General features: G+C 43.8%; 1 protein-coding gene across 2 annotated transcripts in view; it reads right to left on the bottom strand.

The window, feature by feature from the left end:
* The window catches only part of TINAG (tubulointerstitial nephritis antigen), a 284,737-nt gene that overhangs the window by 159,767 nt on the left and 101,771 nt on the right, over positions 1 to 23,199 (bottom strand). For both annotated transcript variants that reach the window (XM_077290017.1, XM_077290016.1), the window contains exon 5: positions 3,321 to 3,444. In XM_077290017.1, the coding sequence (XP_077146132.1) occupies positions 3,321 to 3,444 (124 nt within the window). The remainder of the gene's footprint in view (positions 1 to 3,320; positions 3,445 to 23,199) is intronic.

Consider the following 23,199-nt stretch of genomic DNA (forward strand, 5'->3'; position numbering starts at 1 on the left):
TAGAAGGTACCAATGCTAAGTAATATGTAGAATACATCATATTTAAACATTTGTTAGAATCTAGAATCCTGGTTATGAGGAAAGATTAAAAAAATAATCATTTCCTTAGTCTTGAGAGGGACATTATTAATTTGCACAAGTACATAAAAGAACTTTACAAAATGAATGGCCAAAATGTGTTACATGTATAAATGAGAAGGCACTGCCTTTATCTACAGAAACAAATGTTCACTCTCCAGAGTAGACAAGTCTTCTTTACTCTAAGAGCTACTAATCCATGGAGGAGTAAATTTCAAGAGCTGCTCATAGTGGGAACAGTTGGTGGTTTCCAAACAGGGCTTAGATGTTTTTTTTTAAGAAGAAAATAACATTAAAAATATGTAAACGTGTAAGGTCCTTCTCTAACTGTTTGGTCAAGTGGATAAAAAAAATTAGATCCCAGGAAAGAATAACTTTTTGGGGTGTGGAGTGGATCATGCATTATAGTTGAACTCCTTTCCCTTTATCATTGTAATCACTTGGTTGAACTTGATGGACTTTTGTCTTTTTGTGTCAAGTGAAACAAACAATTTCTTGAATGAGAATGCAAGAATGTAATTTGAGATTAATAAGTTATAGTATAATCCCAATTTATTGTCTGGAATTGTGCATTTCTCTAAAGTAAATATGTATTATAGATGTTGGTTTAAAATTGTAACATTTAAGACTTAGGCTAGATCTACATGGCGACATGGGTTGTGCAACACTGAAATTGTAACGAGACATTGCAACATAGGATTGGATGTTGCAACACTGGATGATGGACTTATCTTCATTGCAACCTGCAACATAGTGCAACACAAAATTGACAATATTTCCAAATGTGTTATATCTTCTGTCGCTAGTTGTAAGTCATACACGTCACTTGTCATGGACTTGTGCAACCTGTCTGTTATATTTACAGCAAAATCAGAGCTCTAAAGCAGTAGCATGATAGCAAGTCGTACACGAGATGCATAAATATTTTTGTCTCACAACTTTTGCTGGATAACTGCTGTCATTCGACATGTTGCCCTGTAGCCTTATATTCTATGCCATTTTTCACTTTTTAAAATTTGAAGATTAGTGACGAGCGAGCACGCTCGTGTGCTCATAGTGCATCTTCGGATTGCTCGGATACTATGTTCGAGTCACCAAGGCTGCATGTCTCGCAGCTGTTCGACAGCCTCAATACATGTAGGAATTGAAAAGAAAAACACCAGCGCTCCCTTATGTGAGTACTCTCCTTAGCAGCTGGAATCAAACAGCCAGGTACCAAGGCTGACACAAAAGTAATAGTGATGAAAAGAATTGATACCGCGCTTCAGGATGGACCGCTAAACAACAAGTGTGTTGGTAAAATGCAAGAAAACTACCTACTACCACTCATAGATCTGCTCAATTGAATGTGGTGCGCGTGCAATATAGACATACAGTACAAGCCAGCATGGCACTCTAAGGTGTCCCGCACCAGTAGCTCTGATCTAACTCACCAGTTTCCCGGGGTGTAGTAGATGCACAGGGCTCTGGATGCACGGACGGCTGTCAGGTTTCCTGATGGCGGTATTGTCAGGCAGGGATTGGGCAATGGAGTGGGGCTGACCGCAGCCGCAGCGAAGTGGCATGGTGGTGAGTCAGCATAGAGCCAGAGAACGCCACGGTCGGTGGCGTCCTTGGATCAGACAAGAAAATAATGGCCGATAAAAGCGCTCAGCATGTGACATCACAAGAGCTACGGAGTGATGCTGGGGCCAAAAGGTATCCGACGCGTTTCGAAGGAGCTCAGTCCTGATGAAGAAGGACTGAGGTCCTTCAAAACGCGTCGGATACCTTTTGGCCCCAGCATCACTCCGTAGCTCTTGTGACATCACACGCTGAGCGCTCTCATCGGCCATTTTTTTCCTGTCTGTATCCAGGGACGCCACTGGCCGGGGCGTTCTCTGGCTCTATGCCGACTCACCGCCACGCCTCTTTGCTGCGGCTACGGTCAGCCCCACTCCATTGCCTAATCCCCATCTGACAGTACGGCCATCAGGAAACCTGACAGCCATCTGTGCATCTACTACAACCTGGGAACCTGGTGAGTTAGATCGGAGCTACTGGTGCTGGACACCTTAGAGTGCCGTGCTTGCTTGTACTGTATGTCTATATTGCACGCACACCACATTCAATTGGGCAGATCTATGAGTGGTAGTAGGTAGTTTTCTTGCATTTTACCAACACGCTTGTTGTTTAGCGGTCCATCCTGAAGTGCACTATCAATTCTTTTCATCACATGTAGGAATTGCCTGTTTGGTAAGCAATCACTGCATGTGTTGCGAGACATGAAGCCATGGCGACTCGAACATAGTATTCGAGCATACTGAAGATATTCTATTAGCACACGAGCGTGCATGGATATCACCTTATCTTAGTACGCTCTCTCATGACTATTGAAAATCATCTAAATGACAGCCAATATGGAGAGTTACAACATAAAGTCCAGACCTCATGCTGCGTATAACATACTTGTCTATTCATTTGAAAAGGCTCCATGTAATGTTGCATGTTGCATGCGTCAGCTTCATTTTAAGAAGGACTTGTCTAGATGACTCAACTAAATTGAAATAAGTATAAAAAGATTAACTTTGACATATGCAAATGCCTTTCATAATAGAGACCCGGTGACTTGCTAGGTAGTAATGAGCGAATATACTTGTTACTCGAGATTTCTCGAGCATGCTCGGGGGTCCTCCGAGTATTTTTTAGTGCTCGGAGATTTAGTTTTTCTTGCCGCAGCTGAATGATTTGCATCTGTTAGCCAGCATAAGTACATGTGGGGATTCCCTAGCGACCAGGCAACCCCCACATGTACTTATGTTGGCTAACAGATGAAAATCATTCAGCTGCGGCAAGAAAAACGAAATCTCCGAGCACTAAAAAATACTCGGAGGATTCCCCGAGCATGCTCGAGAAATCTCGAGTAACAAGTATATTCGCTCATCACTATTGCTAGGTCTAGAAGTCATATCGTAGGAGGCATGAGAACATTGTGAGTCCAAGGTTACAGTTATGCACCTACTGTGCCTCCACTTTTCCTTCTTGGATCTATTTTTTTATCAGAACATTTACTGTACCTTTTATTTCTCTAAGATTAGATTATCAAAATCAATTATAAAAAGGTGATCACTGGCTAACATTTCTAGCCATTTCAAATATGCATTTTATGACTTCTTTTCTAGATTTTCTTATTCATGGGTGTAAATATAGATTTTACAATAATGACAAATGTAAAGAATGAAATAAAAGAATTTATATATTACTTGCAGTAGAAAATGCCCATGATGCAGCACAATTTTTTTGATCCAAAGGTCTGTGGATATAGTTAGGCCATTTATATGAAGATATGAAAAACAGTGGAAATTCTTCATATGATGATACGCGATGCTAAATAGAAAAAAAACACCAGTACATGTAGAAGTGTAAAGAAAAATATGTTTACATTACAATATAATCATAATTAGTAATTTAAACATAACAGCAAACTATGAATTGTCTTTTAAATTATTCTAAGGAAATGTTACTGATACATTAGGGGCTTAATTTTTCTACCAAATCTGTTGTAAGTAAGACAGCCACAACTGTTGTAACATGTATACAGGACACGTAAAATGTATAGTAAAATCTTAATTCTGATATTTATATTCCATCTCATATTTCTATCACCATTCCTTGGTTCTAAGACCATTCTAAGTATTTTGGAAAGAGTGGGTGATCGGTAGAGACTTGGCCCAGAATAATTTCATGAAGGAAGGCTAGGAAAAATTTAACCAAACTCAAAACATTTCCTTTGACAGTATTTCTATTTTTGTAAAATCACCTAAAATTAGAGGGAAGGCAGTCAAAAACCAATTTCAACAGTATATTTAGAACAGTTTTATGAATCTAGCATTTAGATGTTTCAACTGAAGCTAATTCTGATCATCAAAGGATCTAACAAAGATCTAAGTTCAGTCAAATTTTGCTTGTAACACAAACTAATGTATACCACCTTCTGGGCTTAAAATCACCATGAAAATGCAGGCACCATGTTATAGAGCAGGGGGTGCAGAGTAGATTGACATCTAGTTTTGTGAGAAAAGATTCAGTATAACTTGTGTTTTATTCATCTAAATATCTGCTGCTTCTGGGATTTGGGTCCAGTGGGTGGTCCTATCAATGACTGACAGCTATTTTTATATTTATTTTATTTACTTATTTATTTTACTCACTTATATAGTGCCATTAATTTCACAGAGCTTTACACACATTATATGCACTCTTATACAAATTAAACTGTCAGTCACTGATAGGACCGCCCACTGGACCCAAATCCCAGAAGCAGCAGATATTTAGATGATTAAAACACAAGTTATGCTGAATGCAGAGCAAAGCACTACTATGTGCATGCGCCAGCACTCTTTGGTTTTTCTTCACACATGTGCAGAACAGAACTTTGCTATGCCCTCAGCAGGCCAGCTATAATTATGCCTGCACAGGAGGGTAAAAAGGTAACACTGTATGGATGACATAAGATGTGTCATCCACATGAACCAGAGAAGGAGGACTGCAATTGCAAGAAGAGAGGAGGTGCTGAATCTAGACCAGTAATGTCCATTGGACCGGAAGGCCACATAGGTTAATATAATCAAAGGTTTTTTTTTGCTTTCCAGCATGGCTTGAAGATTTATATTCAACATTCTACAATGATTTAACAGAGTTGAAAGGTGGTGGCAGTAGGATATGTGGGAAAAACCTGGTGACAGGTTCCCTTTAAATAAGTACATTTCCCTTTAATGCACCAATTATTTTTTTAATGCTTCTCACCTTTGATTTTACCACTTAGCCATTTACTGCAAATTCTCTTTAAGTATGACAAGGACAGGCAGAAAAACAATTAAATCTGTTTTGCACACTAAATAAATAAATTAATGGCTTGGCAAAAGAAAATATTTTAGTTCATAATTGACTACAATTTGCCATTCACAATATGAACAAATGTCCTCATTCCAAGTAAAATGACTATTTTCATACTTTAGAAGGGGGTAGCATACAAACAGTTTAACACACAAGAGAACATTTTCTTTGAGTAAAACAAATGAAGAATACAATTTGTTCATTAAACTTCACAAAAATAAAAGCTAGGAAAACTAAGAATATATTTGAGTTTAGTAAATGTGGACATATATGCACAGGTACAGTAGTGTTCAAAATAATAGCAGTGTGTTCAAAAACATGAGTTAATTACATAATCTTTATACTAGTTTTTATTTTCATGCATTGGGAACATTGCACACTGTTTTTCTAATTCCAAACATGAAGCGAAATGTATATAATTTTAGCTACTTTACAGAAAAAGACATAAAAATTGAGCTGTTCTAAAAAATAGCAGTGTCTGCATTTGTCTTTACAAATTCGCAATATGTACTCTTTTGTAGAATTAGTATTCTTGTGAATCACTAACCTATTATTTAGTTTTATATCCACAGTTTTTTAGAACTGCTTCACATCTATGTTGCATAGAGTTAACCAACTTCTGGCCCCTGACAACTGTTATTCCAGTCCTGGATGCTTATACTACATCCCACATTTTTTTGGAATCTGTTGGTTTTCCCTCAGAAACGGCATTTTTAATGTCACCCCACATGTGTACGGGTTAAGGTACGGGGATTGGGCTGGCCACTCTATAACCTCAATTTTGTTGGACTGGAAACAAGATTTTGCTTGTTTACTGGTGTTTTTATCATTGTCTTGTTGAAACACTCATTTCAAAGGCATATCCTCTTCAGCATAAGGCAACATGACCTCTTCAAGTATTTTAATATATGTAAACTGGTCCATGATCCCTAGTATGCAGTAAATCTGACCGGTATGGCTAAGAGAAGACTTAATAACTGTCTACAAATATCTGAAGGGATGTCACAGTGTAGATTGATCATCATCATTATTCTCATTTTCAAATGGAAACACGAGAAGCAGAGGAATGAAAATGAAAAGGAGAAGATACAGATTAGATATTAGGAAAAACTTTTTGACAGTGAGGGTGATCAATGAGTGGAACAGGCTTCCATGAGACGTGGCGTATTCTCCTTCAATGGAAGTCTTCAGAGGCTGGACAGACATCTGTCTGCGATGATTTAGCGAATCATACATTGAGCAGGGGGTTGGACACGATGGCCCTTGAAGTCCCTTCCAATTTCCAATATTCTATGATTCTATTATTCTGGCACCATAGTAAGATAAACATGCCCATATCCTAATACTTGCACCACCATGCTCCACTGCCTGGACTGTGGTTTGAATGCAGAGTTTGGGGGTCATCTTTACAAACTGTCTGTGGCCCTTGGATCCAAGAAGAACAATTTTACTTTCATCAGTCCATAAAATGTTTCTATATTTCTCTTTAGGCTAGTTGATGTGTTCTGTGGCAAATTGTATCCACTTCAGTACATGTGTTTTTTTAACAGTGGGTCTTTGCATGGACTTCTTGCTAAGAGATCAGCGTCAAACAGACGTCTTAAAACTGTCTGTAATAATTATAGGGGATAACTCAGGAGACTCTTTGCGTGGAACAAGACAACTACAGGACACAGTTTTATAAGTGGTAAAGTCTATATTATCACACGGTGATTCAAACAGGTGCAGAGAGAAACTCAAGTCCACAACACTTCGTGCAAATAATAAACGCAGCTTAGCAGTCTATAGGAAACTTCTGAGGAAAATGCAATCAAGCAGAAAGTCTATGAAGCACAGTTATTCTTGAGGATACTTGACACGAATAAATCCTTGTCTTAGTCCAGACACAGATAGATATGCTTTTAGGCAGTTCAAATCATATCTTAGCTCAACCAGGGAGGCCTGGTTAATAGCATATATTGCACTGTGCCCAAATAGAAAAAATCAAAAAAGAAAAAACAACACGGTAATGATATAAATTCCTGTTGTTCACACTTATCTGTATATACATCGCCTCAACGCGTTTCCCTCCCACGATACAGTTCCTCAGGAGGCCTGTGGGAATATCAGTGTCCTACCGACATCAGATCAAAAAATAGCGCCTGGTTGCAGGTGTCACTACCTTGTGGCCCTTATGTCCTTAAATACCATTAAAGGTACCATAGCTTTGCTAGAATAACATCAGCTAAGAGGTGCAATAAGGCTCCTGTCTGTGAAATCACTTCTATTTTCTTATGCACATCATGCTGCAATGGATTCTACAGGTATTACCTCTCCATGCTTGAAGTGCTCCCAGTTGTGGACCCAAGTTTGTATCAAGCCTGAAGCTCCTTTCAAGCACTAGAGGTACAGACATGTTACCACTTCCTGCGCATGCACCGCCTTCTATTAACCCCAAAAGGGGATGCCATTGCAAAAATGCCTTCTAGATATGCGGCATCACAATAGCAGAATTAAGGATAGACTAGCCACATTTATAGGTCCCATATTGTCTCAAACGGGATCTCATACGTTTGTCAGTGTCATTTAGTGTATATTTATAGTTTAATTAATCAATCTAGTTGGGCACACAATGAACATACATACTGAGACCTGCACAAACATCCAAATGATATCACTTCAAACCCATTAAATCCAATCCTACATTCCCTCTTCACTGAGGTTTTAATGATATACTGTATATCTCCTTTCAGATCGATGGTTTTTTTTTGTTTGTTTTTTTTGCAGTGTTATCTCAGCATGCTCTCAAATGCCACCTTCCAAATATTAGCGGCAAGAGGTATTTTTTGTCTGATACCCTCTTTTCAAATACAATAGAGAAGACTTATTCCCTGCAGTCTCATCTCAATTTGCTTTTAAGGTATAATACACTCCTTTCAGATCCATAAAAAGAGGCTTTCTTATTTTGCAGTTTTATCTCAGCATGCTCTCAGATATCTCCTTTTTTTATATAAATATCAGCGGCAAAAGATATTTTTCCTTTGATACCTGTTGTGAATTCCGTTCTTGGGCTCCATCCTGTGGTTGCGAATGGTATTTTTGGGAGTTCTGCTCTTGGGCTCCCTCTGGTGGTTTCAAGTGGAACTTAGCAGCTGCGTTCACTAATCGGTTCCCTGGCCTTTGTTATTTAACTGGGCTTTTGGCTGTAGTGGATGCCAGCTGTCAATGTATTTCCTGTGGATTCAGTCCTTTCCTGGAAGTTCTCTGTTGGCCAGTCCATTTTCAGCTTAAGATAAGTCTGCTAGTTTTTGGGTGTTTCCCTGCTTATGACCTTCTGTTCAGTTTAATTTATGTCTCTTTGTCCAGCTTGTCATTATGAAATATTCCGGCTATTTGGAAGCTCTGGGGTCGCAGATTTGCCCCTCCACACCGTGAGTCGGTGTGGTGGTTATTTTTTGTAAACTCTGCTTGGACTTTTTAGTTTTTATACTGACCGCACAGTAGCCTTTCTATCTCTGTCTATTTAGATAGTATTGGCCTCCTTTGCTTAAAATCTAGTTTCATTTCTGAGTTTGTCATTTCCCTCTCCACTCACCGTCAATATTTGTGGGGGGCTGTCTTCCTTTGGGGGTTTCTCTGAGGTGAGATAGTTTTCCGTTTCCATCTTCAGGGGTAGCTAGTTCTTAGGCTGTGCAGAGGCGTCTAGGCAGAGTTAGGTACGCTCCACGGCTATTTCTAGTGTTGGTGTTAGGAGTAGGGATTGCGGTCAGTAAAGTTACCACCTCCTCAGAGCTAGTTCATTATTTGTTTTACCCACCAGGTCATTTCAGTGCTGCTCCGTATTCAGTAGGTCATATCAGTGATTACTGTCTGTGGAGCTGCTACCTCCTCTAAGTTTGTCCATGATTGGTTTTACCCACCAGGTCATCTCAGTACCGCTCCGTAACCACCAGGTAATAACAGTACAGCTGGCCCACAATGTGTTAAATGCATCTCAAAAGAGGGAAGAGAAAGTTCTGAGTCATTGTTTTTTGTTTTTTTCTTGTTGCTTGTTTCGTCCTTTCTTTTCCCCTTGATTTTTGGATGGTGCAGGAGCTTGGTACTGATATGGAGGTTCAGGGTCTGTCTGCGCGTGTTGATCATCTCGCTGCTAGGGTACAGAGTATCCAAGACTATGTTGTCCAAACTCCTGTTTCTGAGCCTAGAATTCCTATTCCTGATTTGTTTTCTGGGGATAGATCTAGGTTTTTGAACTTCAAAAATAATTGCAGATTATTTTTTGCTCTGAGACCCTGTTCCTCTGGTGACCCCATTCAGCAGGTGAAGATTGTTATTTCTCTTCTGCGTGGCGACCCGCAGGACTGGGCATTCTCCCTTGAGCCAAGGAATCCTGCATTGCTCAATGTAGATTCATTTTTTCAAGCACTTGGACTGCTTTATGACGAACCCAATTCTGTGGATCAGGCAGAAAAAATTTTGCTGGCTCTCTGTCAGGGTCAGGAAGCGGCAGAGATATATTGTCAGAAATTTAGAAAGTGGTCTGTGCTTACAAAATGGAATGAGGATGCCCTGGCGGCTATTTTCAGAAAGGGTCTTTCTGAAGCTCTTAAAGATGTTATGGTGGGGTTTCCCACGCCTGCTGGTTTGAACTAGTCAATGTTTCTGGCCATTCAGATTGATCGGCGCCTACGTGAACGTAAGGTGATGCACCATATGGCGGTGTCCTCTGGGCAGAGTTCTGAGCCTATGCAATGTGATAGAGTTTTGACGAGAGCAGAACGGCAGGAGTTCAGATGTCAGAATGGGCTGTGTTTTTACTGTGGTGACGCTACTCATGCTATCTCTGACTGCCCGAAGCGAACTAAGAGGGTTGCTAGGTCGGTTACCATCAGTACTGTACAGCCTAAATTTCTCTTGTCTATTACCCTGATTTGCTCATTGTCGTCCTTTTCTGTAATGGCATTTGTGGATTCTGGCGCTGCCCTGAACTTAATGGACCTAGAATTTGCCAAGCGCTGTGGTTTTTCCTTGGAGCCTTTGCAGAGTCCTATTCCCTTGAGGGGGATTGACGCTACGCCATTGGCCAAGAATAAACCTCAGTACTGGACACAGTTAGCCATGCACATGGCTCCAGCACATCAGGAAAATATTCGCTTTTTGATGTTGCATAATTTGCATGATGTGGTTGTGCTGGGGTTTCCATGGTTACAGGTACATAATCCAGTGCTGGATTGGAAATCTATGTCCGTGACTAGTTGGGGTTGTCAGGGGATACATAGTGACATTCCTCTGATGTCAATTTCCTCGTCCCCTTCTTCTGAAGTTCCTGAGTTTTTGTCGGATTTCCAGGATATATTTGAGGAGCCTCCAAAAATTTTTGGGCTTTGCTAATTTTTATCGCCGCTTCATTGCTAATTTTTCTACTGTGGTTAAACCTCTGACCGATTTGACCAAGAAAGGTGCAGATGTGGTGAATTGGTCCTCTGCGGCTGTGGAGGCCTTTCAGGAGCTTAAGCGTCGTTTTACTTCTGCCCTTGTGTTGCGTCAGCCAGATGTTTCTCTCCCTTTTCAGGTTGAGGTTGACGCTTCTAAGATTGGGGCAGGAGCTGTTCTGTCTCAGAGAGGTTCTGATGGCTCTGTGTTGAAGCCGTGTGCTTTCTTATCCAGAAAGTTTTCGCCTGCTGAGCGTAATTATGATGTCGGCAATCGGGAGTTGTTGGCTATGAAGTGGGCATTCGAGGAGTGGCGACATTGGCTTGAGGGAGCCAAGCATCGTGTTGTGGTCTTGACCGACCATAAGAATCTGATTTACCTTGAGTCGGCCAAGCGGTTGAATCCTAGACAGGCTCGGTGGTCTTTGTTTTTCTCCCGTTTTGATTTTGTGGTCTCGTATCTTCCGGGATCTAAGAATGTGAAGGCTGATGCCTTGTCTAGGAGTTTTTTGCCTGATTCTCCTGGAGTCCGTGAGCCGGCTGGTATTCTCAAGGAGGGGGTGATTCTTTCTGCTATCTCCCCTGATTTGCGGCGGGTGCTTCAGGAGTTTCAGGCTGATAGACCCGACTGCTGTCCTGTGGGGAAATTGTTTGTTCCTGATAGATGGACTAGTAAGGTGATTTCTGAGATTCACTGTTCGGTGTTGGCTGGTCATCCTTGGATCTTTGGAACCAGAGATTTGGTTGCCAGGTCCTTTTGGTGGCCTTCCTTGTCACGGGATGTGCGTTCCTTCGTGCAGTCCTGTGGGATTTGTGCCCGGGCTAAGCCCTGCTGTTCTCGTGCTAGTGAGTTGCTTTTGCCTTTGCCTATCCCTGAGAGGCCCTGGACGCATATTTCCATGGATTTTATTTCTGATCTTCCTGTTTCTCAGAAGATGTCTGTCATCTGGGTGGTTTGTGACCGGTTTTCTAAAATGGTCCATTTGGTACCTTTGCCTAAGTTGCCTTCCTCCTCTGATTTGGTTCCTTTGTTTTTCCAGCATGTGGTTCGTTTGCATGGTATTCCGGAGAATATTGTGTCTGACAGAGGTACCCAGTTTGTTTCTAGGTTTTGGCGGTCCTTTTGTGGTAGAATGGGCATTAATTTGTCTTTTTCTTCGGCGTTTCATCCTCAGACAAATGGACAGACGGAGCGAACCAATCAGACCTTGGAAACCTATTTGAGATGCTTTGTGTCTGCTGATCAGGATGATTGGGTTACCTTCTTGCCGTTGGCCGAGTTTGCCCTTAATAATCGGGCTAGTTCGGCTACTTTGGTTTCGCCTTTTTTTTGTAATTTCGGTTTTCATCCTCGTTTTTCTTCAGGGCAGGTTGAGCCTTCAGACTGTCCTGGGGTAGATTCTGTGGTGGACAGGTTGCAGCAGATTTGGACTCATGTGGTGGACAATTTAACATTGTCTCAGGAAAAGGCTCAATGTTTTGCTAACCGCCGTCGGTGCGTTGGTCCCCGGCTTCGGGTAGGGGATTTGGTCTGGTTGTCTTCTCGTCATGTTCCTATGAAGGTCTCTTCCCCTAAGTTCTAACCTCATTTTATTGGTCCTTATAGGATTTCGGAAATTATCAATCCGGTGTCTTTTCGCTTGGCCCTTCCAGCTTCGTTTTCCATTCATAATGTGTTCCATAGATCTTTGTTGCGGAGATATGTGGTGCCCATGGTTCCCTCCGTTGACCCTCCTGCTCCGGTGTTGGTTGAGGGGGAGCTGGAATATGTGGTGGAGAAGATTTTGGATTCTCGTCTTTCAAGGCAGAAACTTCAGTATTTGGTCAAGTGGAAGGGTTATGGCCAGGAGGATAACTCTTGGGTTTTTGCCTCCGATGTCCATGCTGCCGATTTGGTACGTGCTTTTCATTTGGCTCGTCCCGATCAGCCTGGGTGCTCTGGTGAGGGTTCGGTGACCCCTCCTCAAGGGGGGGTACTGTTGTGAATTCCGTTCTTGGGCTCCATCCTGTGGTTGCGAATGGTATTTTTGGGAGTTCTGCTCTTGGGCTCCCTCTGGTGGTTTCAAGTGGAACTTAGCAGCTGCCTTCAGTAATCGGTTCCCTGGCCTTTGTTATTTAACTGGGCTTTTGGCTGTAGTGGATGCCAGCTGTCAATGTATTTCCTGTGGATTCAGTCCTTTCCTGGAAGTTCTCTGTTGGCCAGTCCATTTTCAGCTTAAGATAAGTCTGCTAGTTTTTGGGTGTTTCCCTTCTTATGACCTTCTGTTCAGTTTAATTTATGTCTCTTTGTCCAGCTTGTCATTATGAAATATTCCAGCTATTTGGAAGCTCTGGGGTCGCAGATTTGCCCCTCCACACCGTGAGTCGGTGTGGTGGTTATTTTTTGTAAACTCTGCTTGGACTTTTTAGTTTTTATACTGACCGCACAGTAGCCTTTCTATCTCTGTCTATTTAGATAGTATTGGCCTCCTTTGCTTAAAATCTAGTTTCATTTCTGAGTTTGTCATTTCCCTCTCCACTCACCATCAATATTCGTGGGGGGCTGTCTTCCTTTGGGGGTTTCTCTGAGGCGAGATAGTTTTCCGTTTCCATCTTCAGGGGTAGCTAGTTCTTAGGCTGTGCAGAGGCGTCTAGGCAGAGTTAGGTACGCTCCACGGCTATTTCTAGTGTTGGTGTTAGGAGTAGGGATTGCGGTCAGTAAAGTTACCACCTCCTCAGAGCTAGTTCATTATTTGTTTTACCCACCAGGTCATTTCAGTGCTGCTCCATATTCACTAGGTCATATCAGTGATTACTGTCTGTGGAGCTGCTACCTCCTCTAAGTTTGTCCATGATTGGTTTTACCCACCAGGTCATCTCAGTACCGCTCCGTAACCACCAGGTCATAACAGATACCCTCTTTTCAGATACATAAGAGAGGATCCATATCTTACAGTCCTATCTCAGCATGCTCTACAGTATAATATGCTCTTTTTAGAACCACAACAGAGGGTTCCTTTTATCTCAGCTTGCCTTTGATTACCTCCCAATAAGATGTTGACAGCGAGAGACAACTACAGGACACAGTTTTATAAGTGGTAAAGTCTATATTACCACACGGTGATTCAAACAGGTGCAGAGAGAAACTCAAGTCCACAACACTTGGTGCAAATAATAAACGCAGCTTAGCAGTCTATAGGAAATTTCAGAGGAATCGAGCAGAAAGTCTATGAAGCACAGTTATTCTTGAGGATACTTAACACGAATAAATCCTTGTCTTAGTCCAGACACAAATAGATATGCTTATTAGGCAGTTCATATCATATCTTAGCTCAACCAGGGAGGCCTGGTTAATAGTCTCAGGTTATTGCAAAGCAGCAACAGCTTACATGTCCAGCAAGTGCAGATGGAAGTAAACACGAGCAGCAGATGAAGGAGGATTACTGGAAACTTGTGTATGCAGCAGGAACTCAGAGCAGAGTAGCAGGATCACCACACAGGTTAACAGGAGCATGTGTATAGCCAGGGAGTAATCAGAGGTCAGGAGCTGGGTGAAAGGCAGAATACTCTAGCACAGACTGAAGGCTGGGGTGGAGTTTTATAGTAGGAAGACACAGTGCACATGAGACCAAAGACGCCATCTTGGAAATGGGCAGTAATGCACAAAAGGTAAAAAATGTTCAGAGTCCTGACATTACCCCCTCCTTAGAAGAGGCCTCAGGAAGATCCTGGACCTGGTTTCTCAGGGAATCTCTGATGAAAACGAGAAATCTTCTGTTGGGCATTGATGTTTTCCACAGGTTCCCAAGAGTCTTCCTAAGGGGGATATCCCTGCCATCTTATCAGATATTGGAGCCGATTCCTGCGAATCCTGCAATCAATAATTTCCTGCACCACAAATTGTTCTTGCCCATCAATTGCCACAGGCTGCGGAGGTGGCACAACACGTCCCTGGAAGGTATTAGGAGATACAGGCTTTAGTAAAGATACATGAAAAACTGTGTGTACCTTCATTGTCCTAGGCAGCTTCAGCTGGCAGGCCACAGAGCTCACAATACCGTTGATCTTGAAAGGGCCAATGAACTTCTGTCCAAGTTTTTGTGAAGGAATCTTTAACTTCAGATTCTTAGTTGCTAACCACACGGAATCTCCTACCTTGAACATGGGTGCAGGTTTACGGAATTTATCAGACGATCTCTTATAACGTTCTTGAGCTGTGGTCAGGGATTCCTTCAGAACCTCCAGATTTTGTCTCATCGCAGTCAGCCTTTCCTCCACTGCTGAAACCGGAGAATTAATTGGAGACCTAGGTAAAATACAAAGATGATAACCCAGATTGGCAAAGAAAGGTGTAAATTTAGTGGAGGCGCTCTGAGAATTATTATATGAAAATTCGGCTAACAGCAACAACTCCAACCAATCATCCTGGAGATGGCTGACATAGCATCTTAGATATTGTTCCAGCGTCTAGTTGGTACGCTCAGTCTGACCATTTGTCTGGGGATGGTAAGCAGAAGAGAGACAGACATTAATATTGAGTGCAGAGCAAAACCCCTTCCAGAATCTTGAAGTGAACTGTACTCCACGGTCAGAGATGATCTCATCCGGAACCCCGTGCAACCGAAAGACATTCTGTATAACCAAGTTCACTGTATCTTTAGCTGAGGGGAGGCCGGTGCACGGAACAAAATGAGCAGCTTTAGTCAGGCGATCAACTACCACCATGATTGTATTCATGCCCCCCGATGTAGGCAGCTCCACAATAAAGTCCATTGATATAGACCCCCAAGGGCGGGACGGAAGAGGTAATGTTTGTAGAAGACCCAAAGTTGCCACATGAGGAATCTTGTAACAGGCACATACCTCGCAAGAGAGAACATAGTCCTTGGTATCCTTCAGGCAAGTTGGCCACCAGAAGAATCGGCTCAGGAACTCTTGTGTCTTCTGTACCCCCCTGTGACCAGCCAACTTGGAGTCATGTACCAACTTGAGGATCTGCAAACGGACGACCTCCGGGACGTAGATACGTCGATCTCTGAACCACATGCCACCCTTAAAGACAAGATTAATATCCACAGGTGGGTTGGCCAGAAATACATCACCTTCATAGGCCTCCCTGCACTCATTCCACAAGTCCTGATCATCAATAACTCCGATGAAATTGGCATCAGATAGAATGGTCTTGGACGGGGCTCCAGGTACGGAATCCGCAGCATGGATTTGGGATAAAGCATCAGCCTTCCCATTACGAGAACCTGGACGGTACGAGATAAAAAAGTTAAATTGATTTAAAATTAAGTTCCAACGAGCCTGATGAGGAGAAAGACATCTAGCGGATCTAAGGAACTCTAGATTGTGATGGTCAGTTAGCACTATGATCTGTTGTGCAGCTCCTTGCAGATGATGCCTCCATTCTATGAAAGCCGCAATAATAGCCAGCAATCTCCCACGTCGTAATTCTTCTCTGCTGAGGTTAGTCTATGGGAAAAGAAAGCACAAAAATGTAGCAGACCCTTCTCTCCAGTTCTTTGGGAGAGAATAGCCCCCAAAGCATTATCAGAAGCGTCCATCTCCACAATGAAAGGAAGTGTTGGATCTGGGTGTATCAACAGCGGTGCTGATGTGAAACAGATCTTAAGCTGATCAAAAGCTTCTTGAGCCTGTGATGACCACTTAAAGGGCTTTTCCTTCTTTGTCAAAGAAGTAATGGGACAGACAATATCAGAAAAATTTCGCATGAAGCGTCTGTAGAAATTTGCAAAACCAATAAAACGTTGGACCTCCTTAACGTTCTTTGGTACCGGCCAGTCAAGGATAGCCTGAATCTTACCAGATTCCATGTTCAGCCCCTGGGGAGAGATGATATAGCCTAAGAACTGTATCTCAGAATGATGGAACTCGCATTTCTCCGGCTTAATATACAGATGGTTCTCTTTCAGACATCTTAAAACAGTTTTGACATGTTCTTCATGTTCCTGTAGAGAGTCAGAAAAGATTAGTATATCGTCCAAATAGATCACTACAAACAGGTCCAACAAATCTCTGAAAATGTCATTAGCAAGGTGTTGAAATGTTGCAGGGGTGTTACAAAGACCGAAGGGCATCACAAGAGATTCAAAGTGTCCATACCGACATCTGAATGCTGTCTTCCACTCATCCCCTGGACGAATATGCACCAAATTATAAGCCCCACGAAGATCCAGTTTAGAGAATACCTTAGCATGGCGGACTCTTTCCAGTAATTCACGAATCAGAGGCAAAGGGTAATGGTTTCGTACGGTTACCTTATTGAGTTCTCGATAGTCAACACAGGGTCTCAGGGTCCCATCCTTCTTCTTTACAAAAAGATAGGTGCCCCTGCTGCTGAGGAAGAAGGACGTATGAAGCCTTTGGCCAGATTTTCATCAATATACTCTTTTAAGGCTTGAAGCTCAGGTGCCGCCAAAGGGTATACGTTACCAAAAGGAATGGCTGCCCCGAGAAGCAGCTCAGTGGGACAGTCATAATGCCTGTGTGGAGGAAGCTGATCTGCATTCTTCTTGTCACAGATGTCAGAGAACTCTTTATAAGCTGGAGGTAAAGAAAATACCTGTACATGTGGTTCCGTAGCCGTGGACTCAGGGACAGCTTCTGTTAACGCTGAGTTGCTCCTTGTTGGGAAGATAATCTCCTTGGTCTCCCAGTTGATAATTGGGTTCTGAGAACGCAACCAAGGAATGCCTAAAATCACAGGAAAATGAGGAGAAGAAATTAGAAGAAAGAAAGTTGCTCCTGATGATTAGGCTCCAACAAAATTTCAAGGGGTACGGTCTCCTGATCCACAGGCCCAGAGATTAAAGGTGACCCATCCACTGTTTCCATGGTAATTGGAGAGGCTCTTTGCTGAATTTTAATACCATGTTCCTTGGCAAATGCAATATCCATGAAATTGCCACCTGCACCAGAGTCAATCATAGCTGAACTGGAAATCCACTGTCCTGAACACAGGATCTTAATAGGGAGAGAACAGTGAGAGTTCTTTTCCTTCAGCTCCTTGGGGGGTGAAGTCATAGAAAGTGAATGGAATACAGCGTTTAAAGGCAAGCTGCATTCAGAGATGTCAGATTCATCATCACAGTTGTCATACTCCCCTATTGCTGCTAGCACCTTGTTAGGCCGTCTAGGACACTTAGGACAACTGATCAAGAAGTGGTCAGACTGGCCGCAGTAGAAACATAGACTTTCACGAAGGCGATGCTCCCAGCGCTCATTGATCTCGCGCCTCTGAACGGAATCAATTTGCATGGGCGTCTCCTCCACCTCCCGAGAAGTTTTACCTGCAGGCTCTTTGGAAGGAAGAGAAAAGTTAGAAACACGGTTATATGCAGCAAATGACTCCTGCCTATGCTCAGTAAGGCGAATGTCTATGCACACACAATGCTGTATAAATGTCTCTAGCTCTTGTGGTGACTCAGAGCGGGCTAGTTCATCTTTTACAATACTAGACCGACCCCTTTTAAAAATAGGCAATTGTGCATAACTGTCCCAATTGGTATCTACCGCCAATCTCCTGAATTCAGTGGCATACTCAATAACAGAACATTTAGCCTGGCGTAAAGACAACAAAGCAGATTCAGCGGTTGCACGGTGATTAGGGTCATCAAACATTAATGCCATAGCAGCCAAGAAATCATCCAAGTCATTTAACTGTGGGTCACGAGACTCAATCATCGGATTCGCCCAGGCGAGCGCTCGTGAAGTCAGTAGCATTATTACACACAATACTTTGGATCTATCAGTAGGAAAACGGTCAGCATGCACATCAAAATATAGCATACATTGATTTACAAAGCCACGAAATTTGTCGCGATCACCATTAAATCTGAATGGGGGCAACTTAGATGAGCTAGCTGGTGGCGGTTGCCCAGAGGGTAAAGTCACTTTTGCAGCTATTTGCGTGATTATGTCCTGAAAAGCCCGTCCATACTGGGACTCTATGCCAGCAAGTTTGTTTTCCTGGGCTGCATGGGCTGAGTTTGTCCAAACACTTGTTGATTGTGTTCAAAGCTTCCAAACTTCTTTTGCAGACCTTCCACATCTTTCTGCAGTGATCTAATTATGGAAAACACCTGCTCTAATCTGCTTTCTGCAGTCATTGTTCCAGCAGTCTTCTTTTTTTTTAGGGCTAGAGTATCCTGTAATAATTATAGGGGATAACTCAGGAGACTCTTTGCGTGGAACAAGACAACTACAGGACACAGTTTTATAAGTGGTAAAGTCTATATTATCACACGGTGATTAGTGTTGAGCATTCCGATACCGCAAGTATCGGGTATCGGCCGATACTTGCGGTATCGGAATTCCGATACCGGGATTCCGATACTTGCCGCGTATCGGATACCGGAATCGGAAGTTCCAAGATTCAAAATGCACAAATTCAGCCAATGAGAATGATTCCAAGTGTGGGCACATCCTGTTTAGCATGGAGGGCATGAAACTACTGGCAAGGCTGTGATTGGCTGCTGAAATGATGTCATGATGCAGTTTAAAAGTCGCTGGCGCCATTTTGCGATCACTCTGCTGTGAATTCAGTTAGTGACAGGACGCTGTTTGCTGACTGAGGGACAGTTTAGAGATAGCGATTTGCTTCTTTGTGCTTTCCAAAGGCTAATTTAGCAACCGCTGTGTTCACCTACTATTCACCTTGCTTTTGCCTTGTAGCGCTGTTTTCACAGCGATCTGCAAGGTCTGTGTGTGTGTGTGTGTGTGAGTGCAGCCCACTCTCTAGTCTGAGTGCAGCCACATAGGCCATCCATAGCTGGTTGTATTCAGTTCAGGGAGGGTGGTTCATTGCCTCATACTGTTCTTTTTTTTTTTTTTTTTTCAAGTAGTGTAGTCTGCTGCTAATTTATTAAAAAAAATCCTATTAGTGTCTTTCCACCCGTCTCCAGCTAATTTGTGGAAAAACACTACATAGGATAACGTAGAGGAGGGTTTTTGGGCCTTGCAGCGCCGTTTACGGCTGTCTGCACGGTCTCCGTGTGATTGCAGCTCGCCCTGTAGTCTGTGAGCAGCCATAGCCTGGTTGTCTCCAGCTCAGGGTTGTTCACTGCGTCATACCGCCAAATCAATTTTCATTTTGTTTTAAGTAGTGCAGGCTGCTGCACATTTTTTCAAAAAATTCCTATTAGTGTCTTTCCACCCGTCTCCAGCTAATTTGTGGAAAAACACTACATAGGATAACGTAGAGGAGGGTTTTTGGGCCTTGCAGCGCCGTTTACGGCTGTCTGCACGGTCTCCGTGTGACTGCAGCTCGCCCTGTAGTCTGTGAGCAGCCATAGCCTGGTTGTCTCCAGCTCAGGGTTCTTCACTGCGTCATACCGCCAAATCAATTTTCATTTTGTTTTAAGTAGTGCAGGCTGCTGCACATTTTTTCAAAAAATTCCTATTAGTGTCTTTCCACCCGTCTCCAGCTAATTTGTGGAAAAACACTACATAGGATAATGTAGAGGAGGGTTTTTGGGCCTTGCAGCGCCGTTTACGGCTGTCTGCACGGTCTCCGTGTGACTGCAGCTCGCCCTGTAGTCTGTGAGCAGCCATAGCCTGGTTGTCTCCAGCTCAGGGTTCTTCACTGCGTCATACCGCCAAATCAATTTTCATTTTGTTTTAAGTAGTGCAGGCTGCTGCACATTTTTTCAAAAAAATCCTATTAGTGTCTTTCCACCCGTCTCCAGCTAACTTGTGGAAAAACACTACATAGGATAACGTAGAGGAGGGTTTTTGGGCCTTGCAGCGCCGTTTACGTCTGTCTGCACGGTCTCCGTGTGACTGCAGCTCTATCCGTTGTCAGTTCAGCCCCCCCAAAAAAATAAATAATAAAGTTCACCAAACACACCAGTTACACCACTTTACATTTGTGTAGGCCACATTAGCTCATATTAAAGTCTAGTCCACACTTTAGAAAATTAGTGTTTCTTATATCTGTTAGGAGGAGTTGCTCAGGAATAAGCACACAAAGCCGTTAGTACTTTTCTGCTTATCTTTATCAGTCAACCAAGATGAAGAAGGCAGTGAGTAAGGCACGTGGGCGTGGGCGCGGAGCAGGGAGGGGACGTGGGGATTCTGTGCCTGCTGCGGGCACCGGTGACTCATCAGCACCCACTTTCACCAGGCAACAGTCATTCATGCGCAGCTTTGTGTCAGAGCGCCGTACACCGCTGCTGCGTGAAGATCAAATTGAAGCCGTTGTCGGATGGATGGCAGCTAATGCATCAACTTCAATTAGTGCCACATCCTCTCAGACACAGAGCACTGGAGAGCAGCCATCTGTCTCTTCACCACCTGCCAAATTGCCCAGGCAGACAGAGAGCCCAGGACAGGAGCCGTCTCTACTTCTGTTCTCTGAATCTCTTGGCTTGGAAACAGGGGGCCAGCCAAGCAGCATTGGAGAAATGGAAGAAGAGGCAGGGTGCAGTGATGCCCAACAGCTTTTTCTCTCTTCCTCTGAAGAGGCGGGTGGGCCAGTGGCTCCGGTCACCACATCGCAGGCCGCATCAGCTGATGATGACACTCAGGTGCCACTTACTGGTGCGTGCTCTGCTGCTGAGACTACCCAGGAGGAGCAGTTGGGGGCAGAGGGTAGTGTAGATGATGAGGTCCTTGACCCACCTTGGCGTGAGGGACAGGAAGGTGGTGGGAGCAGCTCTGAGGAAGAGATTCCCCGTACGGCCCAAAGAGGGAGAGGGAGGGGGAAGACTGTTATGACCCCAATGGCGAGGGTCTCAGAGGAACGTGGAAGTCTGCAGAATACAAAAATCCAGCTCATAGGGCAGTGGTAACTGGGTTGACCATATATCTACTCCTAACGCCAACACTAGAAGTAGCCGGGGATCATTCCTACGTTGATTCTAGATGACACGCGCCAGCCGGAGAATCTAGCTACCCCTAGTAGAGGAAAACATAGACCTTTCTTGCCTCCAGAGAAGGGGACCCCAAAGCTGGATAGAAGCCCCCCACAAATAATGACGGTGAGGTAAGAGGAAATGACAAACACAGAAATGAACCAGGTTTAGCACAGAGAGGCCCGCTTACTGATAGCAGAATAAAGAAAGGTAACTTATATGGTCAACAAAAACCCTATCAAAATCCACACTGGAAATTCAAGAACCCCCGAACCGTCTAACGGTCCGGGGGGAGAACACCAGCCCCCTTAGAGCTTCCAGCAAAGGTCAGGATATAGATTTGGAACAAGCTGGACAAAAATACAAAACCAAAACAAATAGCAAAAAGCAAAAGGCAGACTTAGCTGATATAACTGGAACCAGGATCAGTAGACAAGAGCACAGCAGACTAGCTCTGATAACTACGTTGCCAGGCATTGAACTGAAGGTCCAGGGAGCTTATATAGCAACACCCCTAACTAACGACCCAGGTGCGGATAAAAGGAATGACAGAAAAACCAGAGTCAAAAAACTAGTAACCACTAGAGGGAGCAAAAAGCAAATTCACAACAGTACCCCCCCCTTAGTGAGGGGTCACCGAACCCTCACCACGACCACCAGGGCGATCAGGACGAGCGGCATGAAAGGCACGAACTAAATCGGCCGCATGAACATCAGAGGCGACCACCCAGGAATTATCCTCCTGACCATAGCCCTTCCACTTGACCAGGTACTGAAGCCTCCGCCTGGAGAGGCGAGAATCCAAGATCTTCTCCACCACGTACTCCAACTCGCCCTCAACCAACACCGGAGCAGGAGGCTCAGCAGAAGGAACTACAGGCACAATGTACCGCCGCAACAAGGACCTATGAAATACATTGTGAATAGCAAACGACACAGGAAGATCCAGACGAAAAGATACAGGATTAAGGATTTCCAATATCTTGTAAGGCCCAATAAAATGAGGTTTAAATTTGAGAGAGGAGACCTTCATAGGAACAAAGCGGGAAGAAAGCCATACCAAATCCCCAACGCGTAGTCGGGGACCCACACCGCGGCGGCGGTTGGCAAAGCGCTGAGCCTTCTCCTGTGACAACTTCAAATTGTCCACCACATGATTCCAGATCTGCTGCAACCTATCCACCACAGAATCCACCCCAGGACAGTCAGAAGGCTCCACATGCCCCGAAGAAAAGCGAGGATGGAAACCAGAGTTGCAGAAAAAAGGCGAAACCAAGGTGGCGGAACTAGCCCGATTATTAAGGGCAAACTCAGCCAACGGCAAGAATGTCACCCAATCGTCCTGATCAGCAGAGACAAAACACCTCAAATAAGCCTCCAAAGTCTGATTGGTTCGCTCCGTCTGTCCATTAGTCTGAGGATGGAAAGCAGACGAAAACGACAAATCAATGCCCATCCTACTACAAAAGGATCGCCAGAACCTGGAAACGAACTGGGATCCTCTGTCTGACACAATATTCTCAGGGATGCCGTGCAAACGAACCACGTTCTGGAAAAACACAGGAACCAGATCGGAAGAGGAAGGCAGCTTAGGCAAAGGAACCAAATGGACCATCTTGGAGAAGCGATCACATATCACCCAGATAACGGACATGCCCTGAGATAGCGGAAGATCAGAAATGAAATCCATGGAGATATGTGTCCAAGGTCTCTTCGGGACAGGCAAGGGCAAGAGCAAACCGCTGGCACGAGAACAGCAAGGCTTAGCTCGAGCACAAGTCCCACAGGACTGCACAAATGACCGCACATCCCTTGACAAGGAAGGCCACCAAAAGGACCTGGCCACCAGATCTCTGGTGCCAAAGATTCCCGGGTGACCTGCCAACACCGAGGAATGAACCTCGGAAATGACTCTGCTGGTCCACTTATCCGGGACAAACAGTCTGTCAGGTGGACAAGACTCAGGCCTATCAGCC

The sequence above is a fragment of the Ranitomeya variabilis genome, chromosome 2 (genome assembly GCF_051348905.1).
Source record: "Ranitomeya variabilis isolate aRanVar5 chromosome 2, aRanVar5.hap1, whole genome shotgun sequence".
In the NCBI taxonomy this organism is placed as follows: Eukaryota; Metazoa; Chordata; class Amphibia; order Anura; family Dendrobatidae; genus Ranitomeya; species Ranitomeya variabilis.